At 38.7% G+C, this 22,757-nt stretch overlaps 1 protein-coding gene across 1 annotated transcript; it reads right to left on the bottom strand.

Moving 5' to 3' along the window:
* Positions 1–19,052: 19,052 nt before the first annotated feature.
* Positions 19,053–21,801, bottom strand: LOC146310136 (putative C-type lectin domain family 20 member A). Its single transcript, XM_084744260.1, has 3 exons — positions 21,507–21,801; positions 19,388–19,677; positions 19,053–19,306 (listed from the first exon to the last, which is right to left on the bottom strand). Exons 1-3 carry the CDS (start codon positions 21,799–21,801, stop codon positions 19,121–19,123), a joined length of 771 nt encoding a protein of 256 aa, XP_084600386.1. The 3' UTR covers positions 19,053–19,120.
* Between the last annotated feature and the right edge of the window lie 956 nt (positions 21,802–22,757).

The raw sequence follows: 22,757 nt of genomic DNA, 5'->3' as shown, positions 1-22,757 counted from the left end.
GCAGAGGACACACACACACACACACACACACTCATACAGTCAATGTATTAGTCATCACTGCCTACACTATAACAGTTATGCGGCCTGGTTTCTTTTCTTCCTGTCACTCTCTGTGTGTTTATCTGTGTCTTTCTCTCTAATCTGCACTTTTCATTCTTCACTATTTGAGATTTTCCAGCGCACAGAAATTGTGCGCTGTCACAACATCCAAGGTAAATAAAATCAGTCGCCTTTTGGTGTGAAACTAAAACTCATCGTTGTATTATTAGTAAAGCTCTGATGGACCAGGGCCTCTTTTCTGACACTGTAATCATTTCTGACATGCATATTTTTTCTTCCTGTAACAGTTTATTAAAGCATTGTCTGTGTTTCAACATCAAATAATGCAATCCAATATTTGCAATATAGGGATCAATGGGGCAGGTTACTTGATAGCACTATTGTTCTTAGAGCAATAACAATACTTTGACATTTGCTCTCTTGTCCAGCGTTAAAGGAGAACACTGTTACCTCAGTCATGTCTGTATGGTAACTATGAGGCCACTGGTAGCAGCAGAGGCAGGTAGCCAAAAACTGTGCTCAAGTAAATGTACTGTTATTTTGCAAAAACTAGTACTCGTGTAGAAATAAAAGTATTCATCAAAATAACAATTTGAGCTAGAGTATAAAATTATATACTAAAAATACTTGAGTAACTAAAGTAAAGTAAGTAAATAAATAAATGTTTCTTAAATAAAGAAACCAGCACATTACTGTTGTTCCCCCCTCAAGTCTTTTATCTGATATTGAATATGACTGGAAGTATTTTAGCCACAGATGGTCTTCCTCAGGTGAACGTAAAGAAGTGAAAATACACCTGTATTTATTTATGATGAAATGACAAATAACCTGCCACACGTACGCCAGGACAATCTGTATCTGTCTGTATCTCTAAAGTGTGTCCACAATTACTTTTGATATAATAATAACTTAATTTTAATTACTTTCTGTGATTGTTGTCCCTTATGTAGCTCTCTTCACAACAACGCAAATGGTCCTTTGAAATGGACATTTATTGCTTGGGCACATCTTTGCTGCATTCTCGCCTTCATGCCATCACTTCTACATGGAGAACTCATTAGCCGCTTGATGTAAAAAGTGGTTTGAAGTCCTTGAAAAATCCTTTTATGAGTCTCTTATAAGTTTCTTAAGGTCCCTTTACTGTCTGCTTGGGCAGACATGAACTTAGCTTGAACAAAATTGGCAGGGCATCATGGGACATTCACCTTGCGTTGTACACAGTCCCACAAACCTGACAGTTTGTCTTTTTTTTCTGTGCATAATTTGGTCTCTACTATTGACTGGTTAAATGTTCATCGCACACACACAACTATCTTGAACAACAACTGAATAAAAGACAAAAAATGCCTCCATACTGCTCCTCTGGTATGATCTAAGTCTCCTAAGGCCCAGACATGCCATTCACTTACATGCACACACCATCACACCACACACACCTAGTTCAGATGGCGTGCACGCACATGTGATCTACAGTGAAGATTTAGGTTAAAAACATGGTGTAAATGACGTCTTTCAAGTTAACTTGGCATGTCTGGGCTTTAGGAGACTTGGATTAGACCAGACAAGCAGTATGGAGGCATTTTATGTTTTCCCTTTTCAAAACTGGTTACCTTTCACTTTAACTATCATTTTTGTGTGAACTATGCCTTTAAACTTTGATCACTGCACATGTAGTCACAAATATTTAAGGTTACAGAGAAATGTTTAAAGCTTTAAACCAAGCTTGCAGGGGCTTTAAAAGTTGCTAATTCTCAACATTCAACAGCTGCTTCGATTTCATCCACACTAGCTGGCACAGAAAGATGACGTCCCCGTTCTTAATCCTGCCCACAACGCTCTGATTGGCTCCTTAGTTTTGCTCAGCTTCTGTTAGTGAGAACAGCAACACACATATTTGACTCGCTGAAAAAAAATCTAAGACGTGGGAAGCAATTCAGAGGTCTGGAAGATGTCTAGGACTGTGAAATGCTGCTTTTCTCCACACAAAACTCACTCAGCTGGCCGTTTTGGCTGCACTGACCAAAAATACAAACCACTACAACTTGCAGAAGTAAGTCAGTGGAGGCCTCAGGTCGTCCAGCCTTTAATATGTTCTCTGGGTGATCTTCCCCAACACAGAAAATTTGTCTTTTAAGCTTTTGATCAAACCTTATGTGATTTGTAACAGCTCATGTGAGTCCATATGCAATGATAACCTCCTCCACATCACTTCTGTCTGTAGTTGTAACAGTACTTGGGATCTGTAATGACAGACAAAATTGTCCTGGTGCCCACTGGTGGTCAGCCTAGGTACCTGCACTCTCGCAACCAGAACTCCCATTCACACACGCAGACCCTGGATCCCTGCTGCTCCTCCAAGCTGCTGCTCTACTGGTGCTGATGACTGGTCTTACTGGCGGACCGGTTTACTGGTGGTGGAACAGGAAGAGACAACACACCGGCTTACCTGGATAACATGAGCAATCAGTATATGTGGGAAAACACTGCAGATTTGGGGTGTCGGGGGAGAGAGGGGCAGCTGAGGGTAGAACCTTGGAGCGATCAGGGGGCGTGGTTTACAAGATGAAGGGTGGGGTTAAAGAAAAGGAAGGAAGTGTCCTGTTTCCAGATGGAAGGCAAAAGGAGGCGGAACAAAATACTCCAAGATGCTGTTTGTTACCCTCACGTGCCACACTGCCCTGGCTGTCAACACACACACACACACACACACACACAGTACATGTAACCTTGACATACAGATGAACAAATACAATAAGTGAACCAGATCATCTCCACTAGAGCTGTGCTATTAATTAATTTTATATTGTACTATTGCTTTCTGCAATTTTCAAATGACAGGAGGTGCAATATTTGTTAAAGGCAAAATGTGTCAAAAATGTTTAAATGAATGAATGTTGTGAGGCAGACATGTCCTGTCCTTCAAATCGGATTCTACAGACTTAAAAAAAAACAAAAAAAAAACATCTTTTGGTACAGAAAAATCACACCATAGTCACCATAGTCATTTAAATGTGTTTCAATCAAAATAAGACTAATGATGTAAAAATTTATCATTGCCTCTAATATCATAATTAGATACTGTTTCAAAATCATTCAGCCCCAGTTTAAACCAATGATGGCCTGATCCTTATATCTATTGACATATCTTCTTCCTGGGTGCTATAGAGCTTCATTGTCCAAAAAACAATGAAAACACATCAGTGAGATTCAATCTTTCACTGGGTGCCATGTTCAGAGGTGGCAAAAGTGCACACATTTTTTACTCAAGCACAGTACAGTATAGTATAGATTCAACATATTTACTGGAGTAAAAATGAAAAAGTACAGGCTAGCCTTTTTTGTCTCATAACCACTGTTGGAGGAGGAAAGAAATATTTATGAAGAGGTGTCGTGGTTTAGAAAACCTTTGGACCTACTACACTAGTCCATCAAATGTGTATCAATCCACAGCTGTAAGTACAACGTACACCTGTTTCAGTTGGAAAATGACAGCAGCCAGCTGATTTAGGACATTGGTGACTTTTTTTTTTATATAACTGTGACAAAATATTTGTGACCCATTTTCAAAGATGTCCTCAGTAAAGATCAGTGGCTTTGGATCTGTGTGCAACAGACAGAGGGCTGGATTAACCCAATAATGGGCCGTTTTCGCTGGCTCTTTTGGGCAAGCCGAGCCAAACCGTACTACGCTGAATTGCATTTCCATTATCGCTTTAAGTGCTGAGCTGTGATGAGCTGCACTCAAGATAAACCTGCTCTGGAGTGGGACCAAAGGGAGCCCAACCCTCCTCCAAGTCCTCCCAGCCGCGAGCAAACCATGACGACCCTCGTCGCTCCCCTGAAATGTAGTTTCTCTCCTGTGTCGCTGTTTGTATTGTCAAGTATCTGCATTATTTTACTCTTTCACATTTTGCATCCAGCAACAGTTCCTGTTTGTGCGGCTTCATAATAAAAGTGTTTAAATAACAAAATAACACGGGACTTTTAATGTGAAGAAGCATGTTTATATATATGGACGGTTTATCCCCCACTTTACAGCCACTTGACTCAAGTGACCCCGAGAACAGGGCCTCTCCAAAGACAAGATTGAATAAAACCACATAACTATCACCTTAAAGGGATAGTTACCACAAAATCAAATGTACATATTTTACCCCTTGCCTGTAGTGCAATAGTATTTATCCATCTAGATTGTTTTAGTGTGAGTTGCAGAGCTTTTGGAGATATTAGCCTTAGAAATGTTTGCCTTCTCTCCAGTATAATGGGACTAGATGACACTTGGCTTGTGGCCTTCACCAAGCACTACACCAAAGTCTCTTTCCAGAAATCATGACCTGGTTACTCAAGATAATCCAGAGACCTTGTTGTGAGCAGCTTCATATAGGAACTATTTTCTGTCTGCAGTAGAATCTACTGCTGTTGTCTGCTACTTTCTTTCTAGTAGAACTGTAGAAAGAAAGTAGTGCCATTGACTGCCATTTAGTTCCATTATATCAGAGAAAAGGCAGACATGTCTACAGCCCATATCTCCAAAACTAATAATTCACACCAAAAAACTCTAGATGGATAAATAGCACTAAAGATCAGGTGGGAAGTATGATTTTTTGATGTGGGAGTGAACTGTCCCTTTAAAGCTCTTACTTTTCTATAGAGGAGCATGTTACTACAGATAGTGAGCCTGGGTTACACCCTGAATTCATCAGTAATGCAACTCTATGATAGCATTTTGCTTGAATAACGCAAGCTGTGTTTTGTATGTGTGTGACTGTGAAAAGGCTGCAAGCAGATTTTGTTCTGTAGTTGGACAGGAATCCCCCTCCTCACCCCCCCATCCCCCCCCCCCCTCCCAGCTCCAGGACAGGCCATGTGTTTATTGGACCAGCACAGGACTCAGCATGGTAGTTTATGTTATGCTCTCGGCTGGTCTGGACAGTCTCTCAGAGGTCTCTCTCTCAGTCTCTCTGAATTCAGAGGGGGCGGGGCCATCGACTCTGACTAAAAAAGTTTCTCTGCTATTGATGTGGATTATCAGGCAACATCAGCAGGCCAGATGTGTGTCTGTGTGATTGTGTGTGTGTTTCTGTGTGGATTTGGGTGGAGCGGGTTGGGCTAAAGGCAGGGGAGGTCTTCTCTGATTGGCTGTCTGTGAATGACAGTGTGAGTCACCAATGTGCACTCTGGGCAGGAGAAATATCTCTCTTGGATTTTCTTCTTTTGCTCTCTCAGTTAGTCAGACAAGTATGCACACACTGACACACACACACACACACACACACGCTCCTCCTCCCCCCTCTGTCTCCTAAGGATGGAAAAAGCAGATTCACCATCAGGTCATACCAGGAAAGGCACACAAGGTGGTTCTGGTCTGAAAACCTCCCAGCTGAGTGTTTCTTTAAAGTCTCCACTGCAATTAAAGTTTGTCAAGACATTTCAGTGGTACTGACGCTAAAAGATTTGGGTTTAAATAACTCCTTACTGCAGAAGAGTTACAGCAATAAGATAAAAACCTGTCGTTTTTGTTTCTTTATTCTTTTTCTTTTACCATAACTAACTCAAATTAAATAACCCGCTCCTCAGATGGATGAAAACTTGTGTGAGATATGGACTTTATTTAAGTTGTATGATCATTTTATTGCTGCTAATCAATATGTGTGCACAGTTTAACATGATGATAACTGATTTAGACAGAACCAGAGTTCCACATAATACAGTTCTATGCAGTGAACACATCAGGATGGACATTTCCAGTTACTCGGTGAATTCATCAAATTCACGCCCCCATATTACTTGTTTTATTCATGCAAAACAGAGGTCTTCAATGGGGTGTCTGGGACCCCTCAGGGTTCCTCAGAATTACTGCAGGGGGTCCAAATTATCTGATAATTTTTTCAAAGTTTCTGTTCATCAAGTATTAAAATAAGTACACCTTAACATGAATCCAATGAAGCAAACATACATCAGCCTTAACATGTAATTTACACAACAATGACAAAATGCTACCTATGATTGCATGTGCAATGACATGAGCTAGCTAAGCTGCTAAATGATGTATCCATAACGGTGAACTAGTTAGCTAGGTATTATTGAAACTTGTTGGCACTTGTACAGACACTCTTTTCAGCCACTGTGATTGTTTTGTAACTTCAAATGGTGAAAACGCTGAAAGAGCAGAGGGTAAGGCTAACGCAGCTAACATTAGCCATGCTACAACTGCTACTGACTCAGCAGCTGCAGGTAAGCGTAAACGAGAGACAATCCAAAAATATGTAATGCAATTTATGTATAAGAGGTCTCCACTGCACTGAAGATCTCTGATCAAAATTGTATATGTGGAGCCAAAGCGAGGTCCTTTGATTGGCCAAAAGGCTTCTCTGACCTCTGCAAAGCGTCTGCGACAAATCACTTTTAATCCTCATTTCACAGCTTTAGTGATGGACTTGTGTTTATCTTTAATATACAAGAAAAGTCACTTGTGAGAAAATATTCTGCTCATTGCATGAATGTGCAAATATTGTCTGTGACTTTGCATTTTTTGGCACGGGTGTGTGAATGAGTTTGCACAATATTCACTTCAGAAGCTGTAGCAATAAGTGAGTCTTTCTTAATTTGTGATTTATAGAAAAGAATTTGTGCAACTGTTATGTTGTTTTTGCGTGAGAGAGAAAAAAAAACCTCTAGTCTGACTCACAGGACGTAGACAACAACCTCCAAGCTAACAATTTCCATGCTGAAAATGGCCAGTTAGCACCTGGGTCGCTAACAGTAGCAGCCATTACCTTTTACTTTTGTGGCAGTTTGGCCATTTTAAGGACTCATCTCTTGACGTGCAAATGTTCCACTGAATGGCTTGTCTTTGCCAACCCTTCTGATTTTCCCAGGAGACTCCCGATTTTCACTGCCCTTTCCCTATTTCCTCCGAGGACCAGGACTCTTCTATATGTCTCCTGATTTCTGAAAATCTTTCACACCTTTTTGTCTTTTCATTATTACAACCTGTTTCTGGCACTGCACGTCATCTATAAACGCTACGACTCCAAAGGTTTACTGTTTCCATACAGCTACACCAAAGCAGACACTGAAAGTCTTAAAGGAAAGGGGTATGTATTTTCTACTCGTGTATGCCAGAGATTTACACAAGTTCAGGGGAAATGTGGTCTATATTCTTTCCCAAGAATAAAAACTAAAATTAAAAGTATTTAACAAAAATGTTGCAGTGAAACAAAAGTCTCCAAAATGCAAGAAACAAAGTCTCTGAAACTGGTTACAAATCCTCCCTATTTTTGAGGTCTCAAGGTTGGCAACTACATAAGGCGACAGCAAATAAAGCTTTATTCTGAAGGTTAAAATATTTTTCTCAGCATAACCAGAGACAAAAGCAGTGAATGTGAAAGGGGGAGTACATGCCGTACTGCTGACTTCTCCTTGTGCATGTTGGATTATAGAGAACAATTAAAAACAGCTGATTTTACAAGTCAGACAGAGAAAAAGTCAGTCACTAAAGCAACACGTCACCCCTCGCTCCTCCTCGTCCTCAGTTCAGCTAAGGGAAACGTCTCATGTCCTGGTCAAATCAAAGTGTTAGAGTGGAGGCTGAGCGTGTGCACCTCCTCCCTCCTCTGTTCTCACAGGGTGTGTCTTTTCACCCCGAGCTAGAGAACTCCCCTGGAATGTGGGATGAGGAGACGCAGCCAAATGGCTTCTCAAGCTTTAATGTTGTTTCTATAGCTATGTACTGTGTCTGTTTTCATGTAGCAAGGCTGAAAAAAAGTTGTTAGAATGCATGTGTGTGTGTTCATGTGAGTGTGTGTATCCATGTCAAATGCATCACCTTAGACATGACTGCTGCGTATGTATACAGATAAATAAATATAAGGAAAGCAGCAACAGACAACAGTCAAACATCTTTCTAATTTCTAACCAGCTGAAATTATCAAATCAAATAAAAAACAACAAAAAGCTGTACAGTCAGCCACAAACCAGTCATCTGACTGGAAACACTGATTCATCATTCCTGCAAGATGCCCAAATCACTGGTGGAAGTAGTACTGAGGTCCTTAAGAAAAAGTGGCCATACCACACTGTGGAACCTCTGTGTTACAAATTACTTACCTACTAAAAGTATCAAAGTATTAAAGTCACACAGTTTCTGTTGCAGAAGACAGAGAAACCAAATACAACCAAAAAAAAAAAAAAAAAGCTGAGAAAACTCAAATTTCAAGGCAACGGACTGCCATAGATTTTTGAGTTTTGAACTTCAAATTCTTAAGTTTTTAAATAAACTTTAAAAGGTTTTGCTGACCTATAATCTTTGAAATTACTTTTATTATTTAGATAAACCTGAATTACAAAATAATAATCATTTCTTTTTTAACTTTCTCTTTCTCCATATTGATTCAACTCCATTTAATTCAGTTTTATCAAAATCTGATTAAAACTAATCTTGGAATAAATTAATTTTTGCGCAACCCAGTGTTATGATGCATCCTTCAATTCACAATGCTGCTCCTGTGCCTTTTCTTAGCCCTTAACTTCTCTCTCTCTCCCTCTCTCTCTATATTGTTTCCTCTATGTCTCTCTGCCTCTCTCTGTCAGCCTGTCTGTGCCTGCCTCCAGCATACCTCAAGTTCCAGCCCACTTCTCCTAATAGTTTTCCTCTCTCTCTCTCTCTCTCTCTCTCTCTCTCTCTCTCTCTCCTTCTGTTTCTCTGCTCCTTTTCTGCCCGTAGATGTTTTTTTTTCCTTCTTGTCTCTCCTGTCCTGGCTTCATTCAATTCAAGAGCAATTTCCAATTACACGAAAAAGCTAGTCCTCAACAACATTTGTGTTCATTTAAACTCGCCTTGAAGACAGAGTGATCTGTGACCACCCACCCTTTAAACACACACACACACACACACACACACACACACACCTGCAGGCCCATGAAGTTACACTGTTCTGACCTCTGCCTTTACAAACACACAGAGACATGTCCGAACAGGCATGCTGCTGTGGATATAGGATTACACACATGCACACATTTCTGTAGGACATCCCGACACAACAGTTTGTCCTCAGTGAGAGGAGATTAGATGTGGGAAACTTTGCACTGAGAGGACTAGTTGAGGTGGATTGAGCAGCTGGTCATGACTGATCCTTGTGTAACTACACTTTGGTTAAGGAGAAGGCTTGAACCTACGATTTTCTGTGCAGACTCTATCATCACTGGTTCTAACCCACCTTTAATGTTGCTCTGGTGTTTGGTCTACTCTGCAGCCAACAAGAAGGATACACAACTGTGCAGCTAATCCAAAACAGAGCACTTACCCTGCACTGTCCGTGTCACATTGACACAATGCCTGTCAAAATCAGAGTTTCTTCTTGTTTGTTGGGAAAACCATCTTCTGAAGTCAAGTTAAATTGAATTTGCCAAGCCTAATATCACAAATCACAACTTGCCTGAGGGGGTTTTACAATCTGAACAGTGTTGGACACCCCCTGTGTATGCCCTCTAAAAAGTAAGGAAAAACTCCCCTTTTAACAGGAAAAAAAAAAAAGTAAGAAACACAGAGGGGAGATCTCCCTCCCAAGACATGCAATAGATATTGCGTGCACAGAACAGAACAGCAAAATTACAAAAAATACAGTATTTGAAGTTTCTGGTATTTAACATTAATAATATTCATGTGAAGAATAAAGGTCCAGGAGGACATCAAACAACCTCAGGTCTTGCCCACTGGCTCCCAGCTGTATGACCTCCTCCCTACCATGGAGACCTGGAAGATGACAGGCCACAAAATTACTGCATATAATTTATTGGTGACACATATAAAGAGAAAAGAAAAGGACCATGTATGGAGCCCTGAGGTACTCCATATTTCACTTCAGTTGATATTATTGTATTATTAGCCAGGCCAGAGATCCATTCAAGTCCAGTAACAGAAGCACCAAGGTGGAATTTGTGTTTATACTAACTAAAATATCATTTACCACCTGAACCGTAAGAGCGGTTTCAGTGGAATGACAGGCCCTGAGAGCTGAGGTTAGATTTTCCCAGGAAAGCCTTTAGAATGCTTAAATACATAAGCTGAAAGGAAAGAACTAAGTTTTCAAAAAGCCTCACAACAAGCAAAAAAAAAAAAGAAAACAGTAGAAGATACTAACAATAAGACAGTATTTTTATCCAGGTTTGTGTGGTGAATACTAGTGTGGAATTTCTTCCATTTGTGCCCAGTTTGAAAAAATTCCATGAAGACATTCTTGAGATATCAGGCCTCATGCAAGAACATTTTCGTATTCTCATCTTAAATTTGTATGAAGGGCTCGTATGAACACGCCACATCAGATTCAACAAATGCTCATAACTTCAGAAAACCATGTAAATGATCCACCTGTGTGTATTTGAGTGCACGTGCATGAGACTTGTAAATTACTATAATTAACGCCCTAATAATGCCACATGAGGCTGTTCTTCCTGCTCAATATGTCAGGAAGTCTTCATTCATGAAAATGGCATCAAAGAGAAAAAAAAGAACTTTATGAGTTTGGAATTTGATGTCCTACTTTCAGAGATTCATAAAAGAAAATGTGTCATTTTAACAGTGTCAACTGTGGGATTAAAAGAGCTGCTAAAGCAAAGAAAGAGGAAAAGCGAATGCTGTAATGCCGTGTTATCTGAGGGTCAGACTGTCACTGAAACAAAGAAGAAATGTCTCAATATGAAAATTACTTCAGAGAAAAAAATAAAACCTCACCACAGCCACAGTAAGGGGCGATCAATGACTGTAGTGAGAGGAGAGAGTAAGTCTTCATCATGGAGACAGAGGACAGAATAAGTGAGGATGTTCACCTGGACAGAGACTTCATAAACCTTCATAAACCTGCATGTGCAGATATACAACCAACACACCTAACAGCAGGTAATAATAGATCACTGAATGAAGGATAAGAGGCTTTATATGTAAGTTTATGATTATATTATTATTTGAAATGTAGTCAAACAGGATAATGCCAAAATATCTTCAAACTAATAAAATACACAGTCATTAGTGACAAACTTCAGTTTGGATACCAGCAGACTGACTGAACATGACTGTGTGACAGGTCTGGACCACACGTAAAGTGTGTTTGTATCTGAAAGAAAATTCAAAATATGAGAAAATTGGTGAACGTGACAAGTTCTCTTAAATCACTTGTACACAACACTGAAGGACAAATCTGTTCATACGAGCTGTTCTTGCATGAGGCCTGAAGTGTTGAGATACTGCATGTGGTATTAAGTGTTTTTCTGATATGCAGGTTGAGGAGTAAATGTAATGTGATTATGTAATCTTAAAACAAAAAAGTTAACCGTATTCCATTACAGTTACAGATTAAAAAAAAAAAAGCAGTAATCAGATGACAGATACATTTAGTAAAAATGTGGATTATTCGTAGGATTGCAGTTTTAAATTAAAGAATATTATCCTACCATGCACAGTTCACACACACAGCTGTCAATTCATTATCATGACCTCTAGTGAAAAAATGATTCACTGGGTGGAAATTTCAACATTTTTTGTCTTTAAATCAATCAATCAATACATTGCACATAACAAAGGAAGGAACAGCTGGACAAACTAATAAACCTAACAACAAATATAAAACACTTGGAGCTGCAAACATTCAAACTTTTGAATTAATCTGCATCTATGTTTAAAGGTTTGAGTCATTTTAAATTAAAAACAGGAGGACAAAACAAGACGTTTGAGGACCTCATCTTGGACTTTGGAGAATACTTATTAACATTTTTCACTATTTTCTGATATTTTATGGACCAAATAACTAATTGATTAATGGAGAAAATGGTTGACATATAAATCAATAATGAAAGTAATCATTATAGCAAAGATTTATTTCACTTGAAGAGACTGGGACAGGATAAATTAATCGATAAAGTGTTTTGAATATTTTTTTTTATTAAAACAAAGCCCAAATTCTCTGATTTCAGCTTCTTCAATGTGAATATTTTCTGGTTTCTTTACTCCTCTTTGACAGTAAACTGAATATTTTTGAGTTGTGGACAAAACAAGACATTTGAGGACATCATGTTGGATGTTGAGAAACACTGATCAACATTTTTCACCATTTTATGAACCAAATTGCTAATTGATTAATAGAGAAAATGGTTGACAGATTAATCAATAATGAAAATAATCGTTACAGGAAAGAAAAATAGCTGTAGACATATGTTTGTGTGCTCCACACCTGTTTTTTGCAACTGACACAATTGTGACAGGATCAATAAATCGATTAACCATTGTGAGTCATTTTTTTCAATAAAAAAAAGGCCCAAATTCTCTGATTTCAGTTTCTTAAATGTGAATATTTTCTGGTTTCTTTACTCCTCTCTGACAGTAAACTGAATATCTTTGAGTTGTGGACAAAACAAGACATTTGAGGACATTTTCTTGATTTTGATCAACATTTTCTGACATTTCATGGACCAAGCACCTGATTGACTAATTGACAAAATAATCAACCAATTAATCAATGATGAAAATAATCATTAGACGCAGCCCTACAAACACTATATTGGGCTAAACAATCAGTAATAATCAAGGAAGAGAATACATTTTTAAGTTGCCCCCCCAACCCTGCTGATATGTCTCACATGAAGCCTGTGTTTGCAAAAATAGTAGAAAGTAATGTCGTATCATCTTCTAGAGGACAAACAGATTTTTTTTTTTCTGTGAAAACCATCCCCAGACCAGATCATCTGGGACTGGTTTGCCTCCTGATCATCATCATCTTTCCTTATTTGTGGGGCAAATCACCATTTTTTTTTTCTCCACAGGGCGTTTGAAAGATTTTTGTTCTCCTGCCTTTTTAATATTGTAATTCATGTGCACTGAAAAGAGATCATTGTTGGACCCACTTAAAAAAAATACTTCAATTAGTAAAACACAAATGAATTAAGTCTTTTCAAATCAAGGTTACAAGTTATATAAACACAGTTGCTTCATAATCTGACTACATTCAAATCCGCAGTTTGCATTAAACTTAAATTTAAGTCAGCTCAACTTAAAAGTTTCCAGTTTTCAAGCACAGTTACCCCCAAAGTAATATAAAAGTACTGCTGCTCCTTATCAATCTAAAAACATGTTTTCAGGAAAAGTATTTTTTGTAGTAACTTAGTGTGTTGTTTGAGTTCATGATAGCTGATTTTGTTCTGTGAGTTAATGAAAAGTTAACACTATTTCACCAGTTTAGGTTGAGCACTTTATAGCTATCATAACACATTATAAGTTCGCAAAATGTAAATTAGTATTGCATCAGACTTAACCATCTTTTCAAGTCACAAGGAGAAAATGGCAGCTCAAAATGCGACGTCTAGACATGAGACAAAGAGAAACCTAACCTCTGTGCTTTTATTGAAATAAGAACAGCAGGTTAAAGGAACAGGATGTAATTTCAGGTTGTTATAATCAATTGACTTTTTCTTGCTTTGTATGTGTGTGTAAATGTCAAGTCTTTTCTGTTATAAAGCACTCTGAATTTGTCTCACTTTATGACTGTGTTCTATAAATAAATTTGTGCCACACTACATAATGACAAGCCATATAGTTTCACGTCTGTGTTTTCTATTGTCTGGGTTGTTTGGATCTTCAGTCAAAGTAAAGTGAGCATGTATCTGATGGGTGTATCCTAACAGCTGGATCTTTCTCAGCGTACAGCTCCCTCTAGTGGATCACTGCTTTTCCCCATCAGTCATACACGTGTACTGTTTTCTCCAGTCGTGCAGCAGAAAGCAGCAGAGCTGGCAAACTAAGCAGCCCCGGCCACCACAGAAAGGGAGAGCCGAGCATTATGGGAGCTCTCTTTGCGGCGTGGGCCAGACTCTGACCAATCGGGTCACTTGGCTGAAGCTCGACGATGTTTTAACTGGATGTGTTGTTGACCTCAGCCATCTAAACCCCATCCAACAGCAGACCGGCTTCATGTAATTCTATGTTGCAGTAATGACACACACAGGGAAGTCTGCTTTCAGTGTCGTGGTTTTTAGCTTTAACTCTTAACTCTGTCTTTCTAGCTTCATTCAACATCCAAACCAACGCAGGCAAATGCACACACCCACACAGAAACACACAAAACAGGCTGGGCGTTATATCTGAGTTCCTTTTACTGCTCCGTTTTTGTCTCGTGCATTTCACAGGCATGAACCATCAATGTTCCCAAACTACTCCACGTTCTAATCGGAGATATGACTGATACAAATAATTAGGAATTTAGTTAGACACAGATTGTCCTACAAAACACGTTTAACATCTTGCTCATAAATAAAAAAAATCACATTGAAATCTTCTATGGAAACAGAACTTGTCTCTCCTTTTAAAACAGAAAAAAAGTTATAAAATCCACCATACTGCTTACATCGGATTTTATACAACACTTAGTTCTGATAAAGATAACTTGACTGGATGAAAGATCAGCACACTTACATGAATATGTGTTGCCATTGTTACTAAATGATTTGCATACACATCTTACACAGATTAAATATACAACTGCTTCCTGAACTGATTTCACAATCAGCAGATGGATTTATTAGTAGTTCAACTCTTGAAATCATGCTAAAGTCATTAAAAGTTGTGGTTGGTATATTTGCTTTCAGATCACAAACAAAAAAATACAAACATCAATATTCAGTCTGTTAAAAAGAGCGATCTGAATACAGTCTCGTGGATCCATCCAGACAGCTGATGGAGAGCTCTACTGTGGTGACGTTACGACTTGCATAAAACGAGCTAGCCAGCTAATTTTAGTGCGCAGGAACATGTTTATGTGTTGCTGGGCAACAGCCCAGTCCCCGTCCACTTGCTGAACTATTTGTGTAAGTGAGTAAATAAACGGAGAAATCATAATCTCTTGTCGCTTATGTTAACCAATAAATGGCACTAGTTTAACTGTTAAACAGAAACAGTTTCACACTTGAGGTCATGCTGCACGCCTGCAGCCTCGTGCCGACGACTGAATCACAGCCATCATGATATTCAGTACAGCATCACTCCTCTCTCACTTCCTGTTCAAGCAAAGGCAAACAAACAGGCACCTGATGAAGACGCAGTTTGCCTTTGTGTGAAGAATACATTTTAGTATCATTTTACGAGATGGCAGAGTGACTTATTTGTTTTTCCCACTGTTGTCTCTATGCCTCAAGCAAGACTTTGTAGATTTTATTGTCTTTTTGTATTTTTACCTGTCTCTAAAATACAGTTGGACAAGTCATCTGAGCCATGCAGTGCTTCCTTCTCACATTACTTTCTCTGTTTAGTGTTTGAAATAGGCCCAAATTCCCATGATGCAGTGGAAACTACAATCATTTACTGTACTGTTGATCTGTGAGGCCTGGCCTCCAGCTCAGCCTATGCTCCATGTAGCTAACATTGGCAAACTGCTGGTACAGTCCACTGTAAAATGAGTGAGCTGAATAAATGAGCTGAAGTTGAAGTTATAGACACTCCTGCAAAAGACAAAGCTTTAAAGCTTTTTCTAACAGGTTAATATTTGTGATTTTTTAGTGTGACCATATGTAAGTGATTTTTTTTGTTTTGTTTTTTTGTTTTGAGTGCATTATTGTTGAGATCTTGTGTATATGTAATTTATTCTCTGGTTTCCAATAAAACCTTGATCTCAATCAGATTTCCTGAAAAAATAAAACATAACCAGCTAAGGCTACTCTTATGGCAGAAATGCACACTTTTCCTCAGAGATTTGTGGGAAAATTTCCCAGATTTTGATATATCCATACACACATTCAGGCAGAGGCAGAGCCAGCAGGGTGACCAGGCCTCTCTGGAATCTGATTGGCTGCCTCAGGTGCCCCGCCCCCAGCTAGAGCCAGAAGGTAATATATAGTTGGCTCATGTATTAGTATCAGAGCCTGTTTGAAATGACTGTTACAATAACATTTCTTTGGTGGACAGTCAATAAAATGTCTACAAAGAGATGCATAAGAACCACAAAGAGATATAAAATGACAACAAAGAGATGAAAAAAAAACTACAAAAAGAAACAAAATTTCTAAAAAAAAAATAACACAAAATGACTAAAACAAAACAAGTCATTTTGTATCTCTTTGTAGTTATCTCTGTAGTTGTTTCTGCCTGTTTGTAGTTGTTTGTAACTCTTTGAGCTGTTTTGTGCCCATTTTAATTGTTTCATATTTCTTTGTAGTTGTTTTGTGTGTCTTTGTAGTCGGAAAAGTGATATCAAACCATTACAGCCTGGGTATCTTGTAGAAGGGCTCAGGAGCTTTTCCATGTCTGTTTTCATGGATCTGTTTCTATCCATGGCTATAGGCAATTTGGAGTCACAAACAGCAGCTATTTATTGATTATTGATTGATATTATTCCATATTAAATTAGTTAAAGTAGGTTATTCGGGATACATTTATGTCACCAAATAATCAATGTAAGTATTGTCACTGTAATGTGCAGTTTATTGTTGAGAAAAACAGGGCATGAATATGCCCTCCTTCTTTAAAACTTGTGAGCCAGCCAATAAAAAAGTTTTATTTGTTGATTTATTGATCCCTGCCAGCCAAAAAGAAAAGCTGTGTCTGGAAGCTGCAGGCGATGATATCAGTTTGCAGTAGACAGCAGTCTGAATCAGGAAAAGCATGTCTCGTCCTACTGACAAAGGATTTGCTGAAGCATCCTAGTGTCCCCTGGTGGCCATTTTGGAAGATTACAGAAGGTCTAAAAATCATGTTGGTAAGTACACAAATTGTAGTTTGCAGGGGAGAAGACTAAAACACAGCTAATACAATAAAACAAGGCATCAGCAAAAAAATTTAAGGCATTAAGCATTGTGTAGGGCATAAACAGCCGTTTAAAAACTGCATACATGGCTAATTAAAATCTATCAGTGAACTAAAAACATAACAAAAGGGCAGTTAAAAACAACCTGTGGAAGATAGACTCAACTATGCTAACTAAGCCTTTATACTACTCTAAAGCTAGCTTAAAAAGCTCCATTTTTAAGTGCCTGCCTCTGTGATATGTTCAGGTAGGCTGTCCCATAATTTGGGAGCATAACTGAAAAAAAGATGCATTTCCAGTTTTCTTTCTGGTGGGGTTTTGGATTCCCAGAATGCAGTAAAAGATCAGAGAATTCATGAAGGAACATAAAACAGCAGGTGATCTGTGATGTAGGATGGTGCTAGGCTGTTGAGAGCTTTGTAAGCCAGCAGAAACACTCTAAAGTCAGCTGTGTTGGACACAGGGAGTCAGTGCAATGCAGCTAGGACTGGAGCAATATGTTATCTCTTCTTTGTTTTTGTTAGTGGTCTATCAGCCGAATTCTGGATCAGTTGCAGCCTCTCAATGGACTTTTTTAGAGGGCCAGTAAAAGGTGCATCACAATGGTCCAATTTGCTTGAAAGAGGAGCATGAATAAGTTTTCAGCATCTTGCTGAGTCAGGATTGGCAGCACTTATGCAATACTTCTGCCATCTTGTTCAGTTCATTTAAGAGGGGAGTGAGACTTAGTTCAGAGTCTAAGATAACACCCAGATTTGTTACTTCTGGTTTTATCCAGGACAGATTGCCATTTTTTTCTTTTTGATATGGGGCCAACTAATAGATTTTCTGCCTTGTTCTCATTTAGTTAAAACAACAACAACAACAAAAACATTCATCCAGTTATCTATTGCTGACAGGCAGGCAGTAAGGGAGTGTACAGCATCTTCATCATTTGGCTGGACAGATCTGAAAAGTTGTGTATCATCGGCATAGCTATGGAAATTAATGTTATGTTCCCTGATGATACCAGGGGGGCAACACCGGAGGTTGTGTTGTGTATGTCAAGTACGACACAGTGCTCAAAGCATCTTAGGAGAATTTCATGGTCTACTGTGTTAAATGCAATGCTTAAATCAAAGAAAACCAGCATCAGCACTAAGTCTCAGATCACTGACTATCTTTGTGAGAGCAGTCTGTACTATGGTTAGCAGTGAAACCTGCTTGAAAATTCTCTAGAGTTTTTTTGTTTAGAAAGTTGTTTATCTGGTGGAAAACAAGTTTTTTTTGGTATCTATCTTGCTTAAAAATGGAGTCAGCTAGCATTTTGTTAACATTCACGAATAGCTGTAACTAGCAAGCATACAATTAATGAGATTAGCTAGCTAGTTAGCTGGAGTTTTGTTAACATTATCTTTCAGATGTTTTGGTGTTTTTTTTATCAGATGTTTTGCTAGCATTAGCTAACTTAAAGGAACAGATCACCCCAAAATGAAACTTCAGTTTTTATCTACTCACACTCATGACAGTTGAAGGTTGAGTTTATCAGAGGAAAACAGTGTTGCAGAATCTCAAAAAGCAATGGAAGTAAATGGTGACCAGTTTTCAAATGAAAAAAAAACATGAAATGTTTCCATACTGCTCGTCTGGTGTAATCCGAATCTCCTAAAGCCCTGACGTGCCAAGTTGTTTTGAAAGACGTCATTTACACCATGTTTTTGGCCTGAATCTTAAGTGTAGATCAGCTTGGAGCCACGTTCACATGCACACTGTGTGACCTAGGTGTGTGTGGTGAGACGGTGTGTGCATAGGAGATTACACCAGACACAAGGCATTTTATGTTTTGGATTATTATTTTTCACATTTTGAAAATTGGTCACCATTTACTTAAATTGTTTGGGAGATTCTGCAACGCTATTTTCCTGTGAAACTCCAGCAGTATTTTGTGGACTAAACGTAATAAAAAGAGGTAAAGGGATGGGATTTAGGAAGGGTAAAATATGTATGTAAAACTACAACAAAAACAATACTGCAGTTATTAACAGTCCTTTTATACAATAAATAATAAAATAAAATAAAATAATTAACCATGCATTTTTTAATTGTGATATGCTGATAAATTGTTAAACCATTCATTTGTGAAAATATGTTTACTACATAACTACAGTTCATTGAAAAAATAAATGTACCTAGGCTGAGAATGGCACATTCTTCAGGGATTAACAGGTCATTAAACAACAGAAAGGAAAATCCCCTGACTTTGCTGAGAAATATTACAGTAATCAGAATTTAAATTTCTTCTAAAGTGTCTTGTAACAAATAAAGTTCCTTTTCTGGGTGCAGTTTTGTATTCCGAGAGTGGAGGTATTTTCCGTCAGGGTGCCACAGAAGCCCACACTTGGGCAATTTTTCATATTCTGGTGCTGCACTGCTTCTCCACCAATCCACATCCACTGACCAGCCAGGAAGCGCAGGCCAATCCACACCTACCAACATTCAGCAGAGAGATGTAAACTCAGAGGAGGAGTCACCCAGGAACACAAATGCACTGTAGAAAACTGGCCTACCTCAGTTTCAGCCTTTTGTGCTTTCTTTCGTGCTAAGGCATAGTCATCTACAGTGAGCAGGGTGGCGAGGTCATAGCGGTGGTTCTGGTAGTTAGTGGCTGGTTTACTGGGGTCCTTTGCCTGCAGAGCCCTGCAGTGCCGTAACGCCTCCTCCCACGTCTTGCTCTCCTTCACCAGGAGCAGCTTCTCATCATAACACATGAAACTATGTGGCTCATCACAGCTATCAGTATGCCATAGCTTCTCATATCCGTGCGTATAAGCACAGTTTTCACCAGGATCTGGCTCATCTGGAAAAAGCAGAAGTGGAGGCAGATGACTGCATTCATATTATAAAAAAATAAAAATAAAAACTCCTGAATTTTCCCTTTAAAATTTAAAGGAGCAAATATGTAGCAAGTGTGCATGCAAAAACTAGTATTCCAAATAGAGAGTTGGAGCCATAGACTGTATATTAAATAGATTGAAATCCTATTTAAATTCAATTTATGGTTGAAGTGAGTTGTCTCCCTCCTCCCCACAGTCGAGGAAGCTCATGCTGGCTGTGTCCCATTTGCAAATATTTTGCACACTACCATACAGTATCTCCCCAGAGTGGACAGAGGAGATGCATCACACTGTGCTCTGATCTACAGCCAGTTTAGTTGAATTTCATACTGTCATTAGAAAACAAATTAGCCAGAACTTCCATCTTGCAAGGTGGCAGTATTTTAATGTTTGCCTGGACTATGAGGTTGGGATGGATGGTCATGTATTATTATATTGTTAAAATATGCTATTATTATTATTATTATTATTATTATTATTATTATTATTATTATTATTATTATTATTATTAAATTGTACTGTTATTGTTACATACAGTGTTGGCTTTTACAATGTAGAAATACTCTCCAGGTCTGATGTAACTGATGTTATCACAGTATCTATGCCAACCTTTTAAGGAGGCGCCATGTTTGTTTGAGATTAGTCACTTCCACAGATATTTCTCATCACGTCTAAAACCACCTCCATAGCTGCCAGTAGTCCCTCCTGTGATACTGATTGACTTGTACCACCTCTGGTGCAGACACAAACGGATAGCTTGAAGTCTGGCAAGATGGATTCTTGCATGATTTTGTGATCTTTCAAGTTCAGCTGCTTCACAAAGTAAACTGAAATGGTTGTGGTAGGGGGAAGAAGCAGAACTGTTCACTGATTTGAGCACGTGCAGGATCCAAAGAAGCGCAGGACTGTTACCACAAATGTACAACTGCCACCATTTCTCTTCAGCTAGCAAAGCCTTCACCTACTCGCAAGTGCTTTTCCTTTTTTCTTTTTCTTTCATTTAGCAGCTACACTGCAACAATCTGTTAGTGAGTTTAGCTGCACTTTTACCCAGAATATCATCACAATAATATAATAATAAACAAAATCTAGCGCCTTGGTGTGTCCCGGAGGTGGCTTTCCGCTCCACTCCACTTCAAATACACACCAAGTCTATTTTTGACAGATGCCACGTTAGCACAGACCAAATTGAAGGGGCAGTTAGTCAGATACAGAAAAGGCAGGGAGAATCTGGTTAATTTTCAAAATAAAAGACCCTGTGCAGACTCACGATCATAAAGACAGACAGAAAAGAAACTGTTTAACCACATAGTCTGCTTATCCATATTAGAAGCACAAAGAGCAAAGAAAGAGGATCTAATCAACAAAATTTGAGCAAGTAAACATAATCAGACAGGCAAAACGCTCCGCTGCTGAAATGCTTCTGAAACGCTGCTGGTGGGGCTTGCAGCCATGTGGAGGACGGATCAGAACCGTGGTGTGGTGCTTGGTGGAATCAACTGGTTGTGTGTTAAGTTGAAGTCACTTGCCGAAGGTGGTTCTTTGCCTCCACATCATGCCTTCAAACAATTTGATGCACACTTACTCGTTGATTATCTCTTACATATTTGATGAGAACATGTTGGATATTTGCATGTGTTTTTTTCACCTATTTATTGTGTAATTAAAAAAAATATGAATGCCACCAATATTAAAACCCAAATGTTAAGATGTAATCTACAAAAACATATAAACTTGCCGTAATATAAGCCTGAAAGCCATGATATGCTTTACTCAGTAACACGTGGCTTACTCTCATGCCAGATGGTGAAGGTGGCTATCTCTTCTCCTCTGGACCATTTCCACTCAGAGCCTGAATCCTCTCGGTACAAACCAATCCAGCCATGGAAAAAGACCTCATTCTCAGTTTCGTCTCTGATGGTGATCAGGTCAGTGTGATGTGTCCTGCAGTAGTTCTGGGCCGAACTCCAGCCTCTCCAGGGCTTCCCTATTTTTATAAACTCATTAGCTCTCTGGTTTAAAACTTGCCCACACGCAGGTGGAAGGATGAGTAGAAGGGGTAGAAGAATGCAGATTTTCTTCTCCATGTTTTCCACTGGAGTGGTTCCATATACCTGCAGTAACATGCATATTTTTATCAAGCAGTTTTTTTTTTTCAGTTGAAATATACAACATTTTTTTAAACATGACTCAAGTGATGGAGCTGCTGTGATGATGCAGTGAGGTAGATAGATGCGTGCCAACTGGTGACAGGGTGTGTGTTAGCAGAAGTGCTGAAATGTTGTCCTTTAAATAATTATTTCACTTAGTGTACCATGTTTGAATTATTTTGTGCCATGATGTTTCAGAATAATATCTTATACACTGACTGATAATGATGGGAGTGACTTAAAGGTAGGTTCACACCAGTCATCATTAGTCCAGACTCATTCTCCGGTGTGGACTAAACAACAGCTGTCTGGTTCTCCTGGAAAAGTACGTCTTGGATCATATTGAAATATACTCTAGAGCGAGTCATTTCTGGTGTGAATACCATTCAAAGCAATCACAGGAAGTTTACCATTGCATGTCATTTCACTGATTAAAAACTTTCTCTTCCTGAGAGATTTTTGAACCACCAGCCTGTTTGCTGCCTGCATTATTAAATTATTTAACACCTGCTATCACCTTTAGACTCTGCTGATATTCCAAAAAAAGGCGAAATATTAGAGTGTGTGACTTTTTATCGTCCAGGCAGTGTAGTTTCCTCCTCTATGAGGGAAAATATACATTTTACACCACATGTCCTTTTTAGTGACTTTGCTGATTCCACATTCAAATGTATCACTGTTTTACAGGTGAAATCCTTCTATCTACAGAATGTCAGCCTTTTGGGAACTAAATAAAATTGATTACTTTGACATTTTAGTACTATCCAGGATGTTTTGGAAAGGCTTGTATAATCTTCACAAAGAGAGATTTAAGCTTTTAGTATATTATTCGGCTAATGCTATGGTTCTACCACTCCTACTAACACTTCACAAACACTTTGAATTCCCAACTT

This window comes from Lutjanus erythropterus, chromosome 19, assembly GCF_056507025.1.
Source record: "Lutjanus erythropterus isolate fLutEry1 chromosome 19, fLutEry1.hap2, whole genome shotgun sequence".
Lineage (NCBI taxonomy): Eukaryota > Metazoa > Chordata > Actinopteri > Lutjaniformes > Lutjanidae > Lutjanus > Lutjanus erythropterus.
Note: the sequence above shows the minus strand (reverse complement) of the source record. Positions and strands in the feature narration are given on the sequence as shown.

Excerpts from the sequence above, each read along its gene's own strand:
- LOC146310136 (XM_084744260.1), bottom strand. The coding sequence starts at position 21,801 with ATGGAGAAGAAAATCTGCATTCTTCTACCCCTTCTACTCATCCTTCCA. Across the intron at positions 19,678-21,506 it reads CTTCACCATCTGGCATGAGA|ATGAGCCAGATCCTGGTGAA; the intron begins GTAAGCCACGTG and ends TGCTTTTTCCAG. Across the intron at positions 19,307-19,387 it reads CACAAAAGGCTGAAACTGAG|GTGTGGATTGGCCTGCGCTT; the intron begins GTAGGCCAGTTT and ends GAATGTTGGTAG.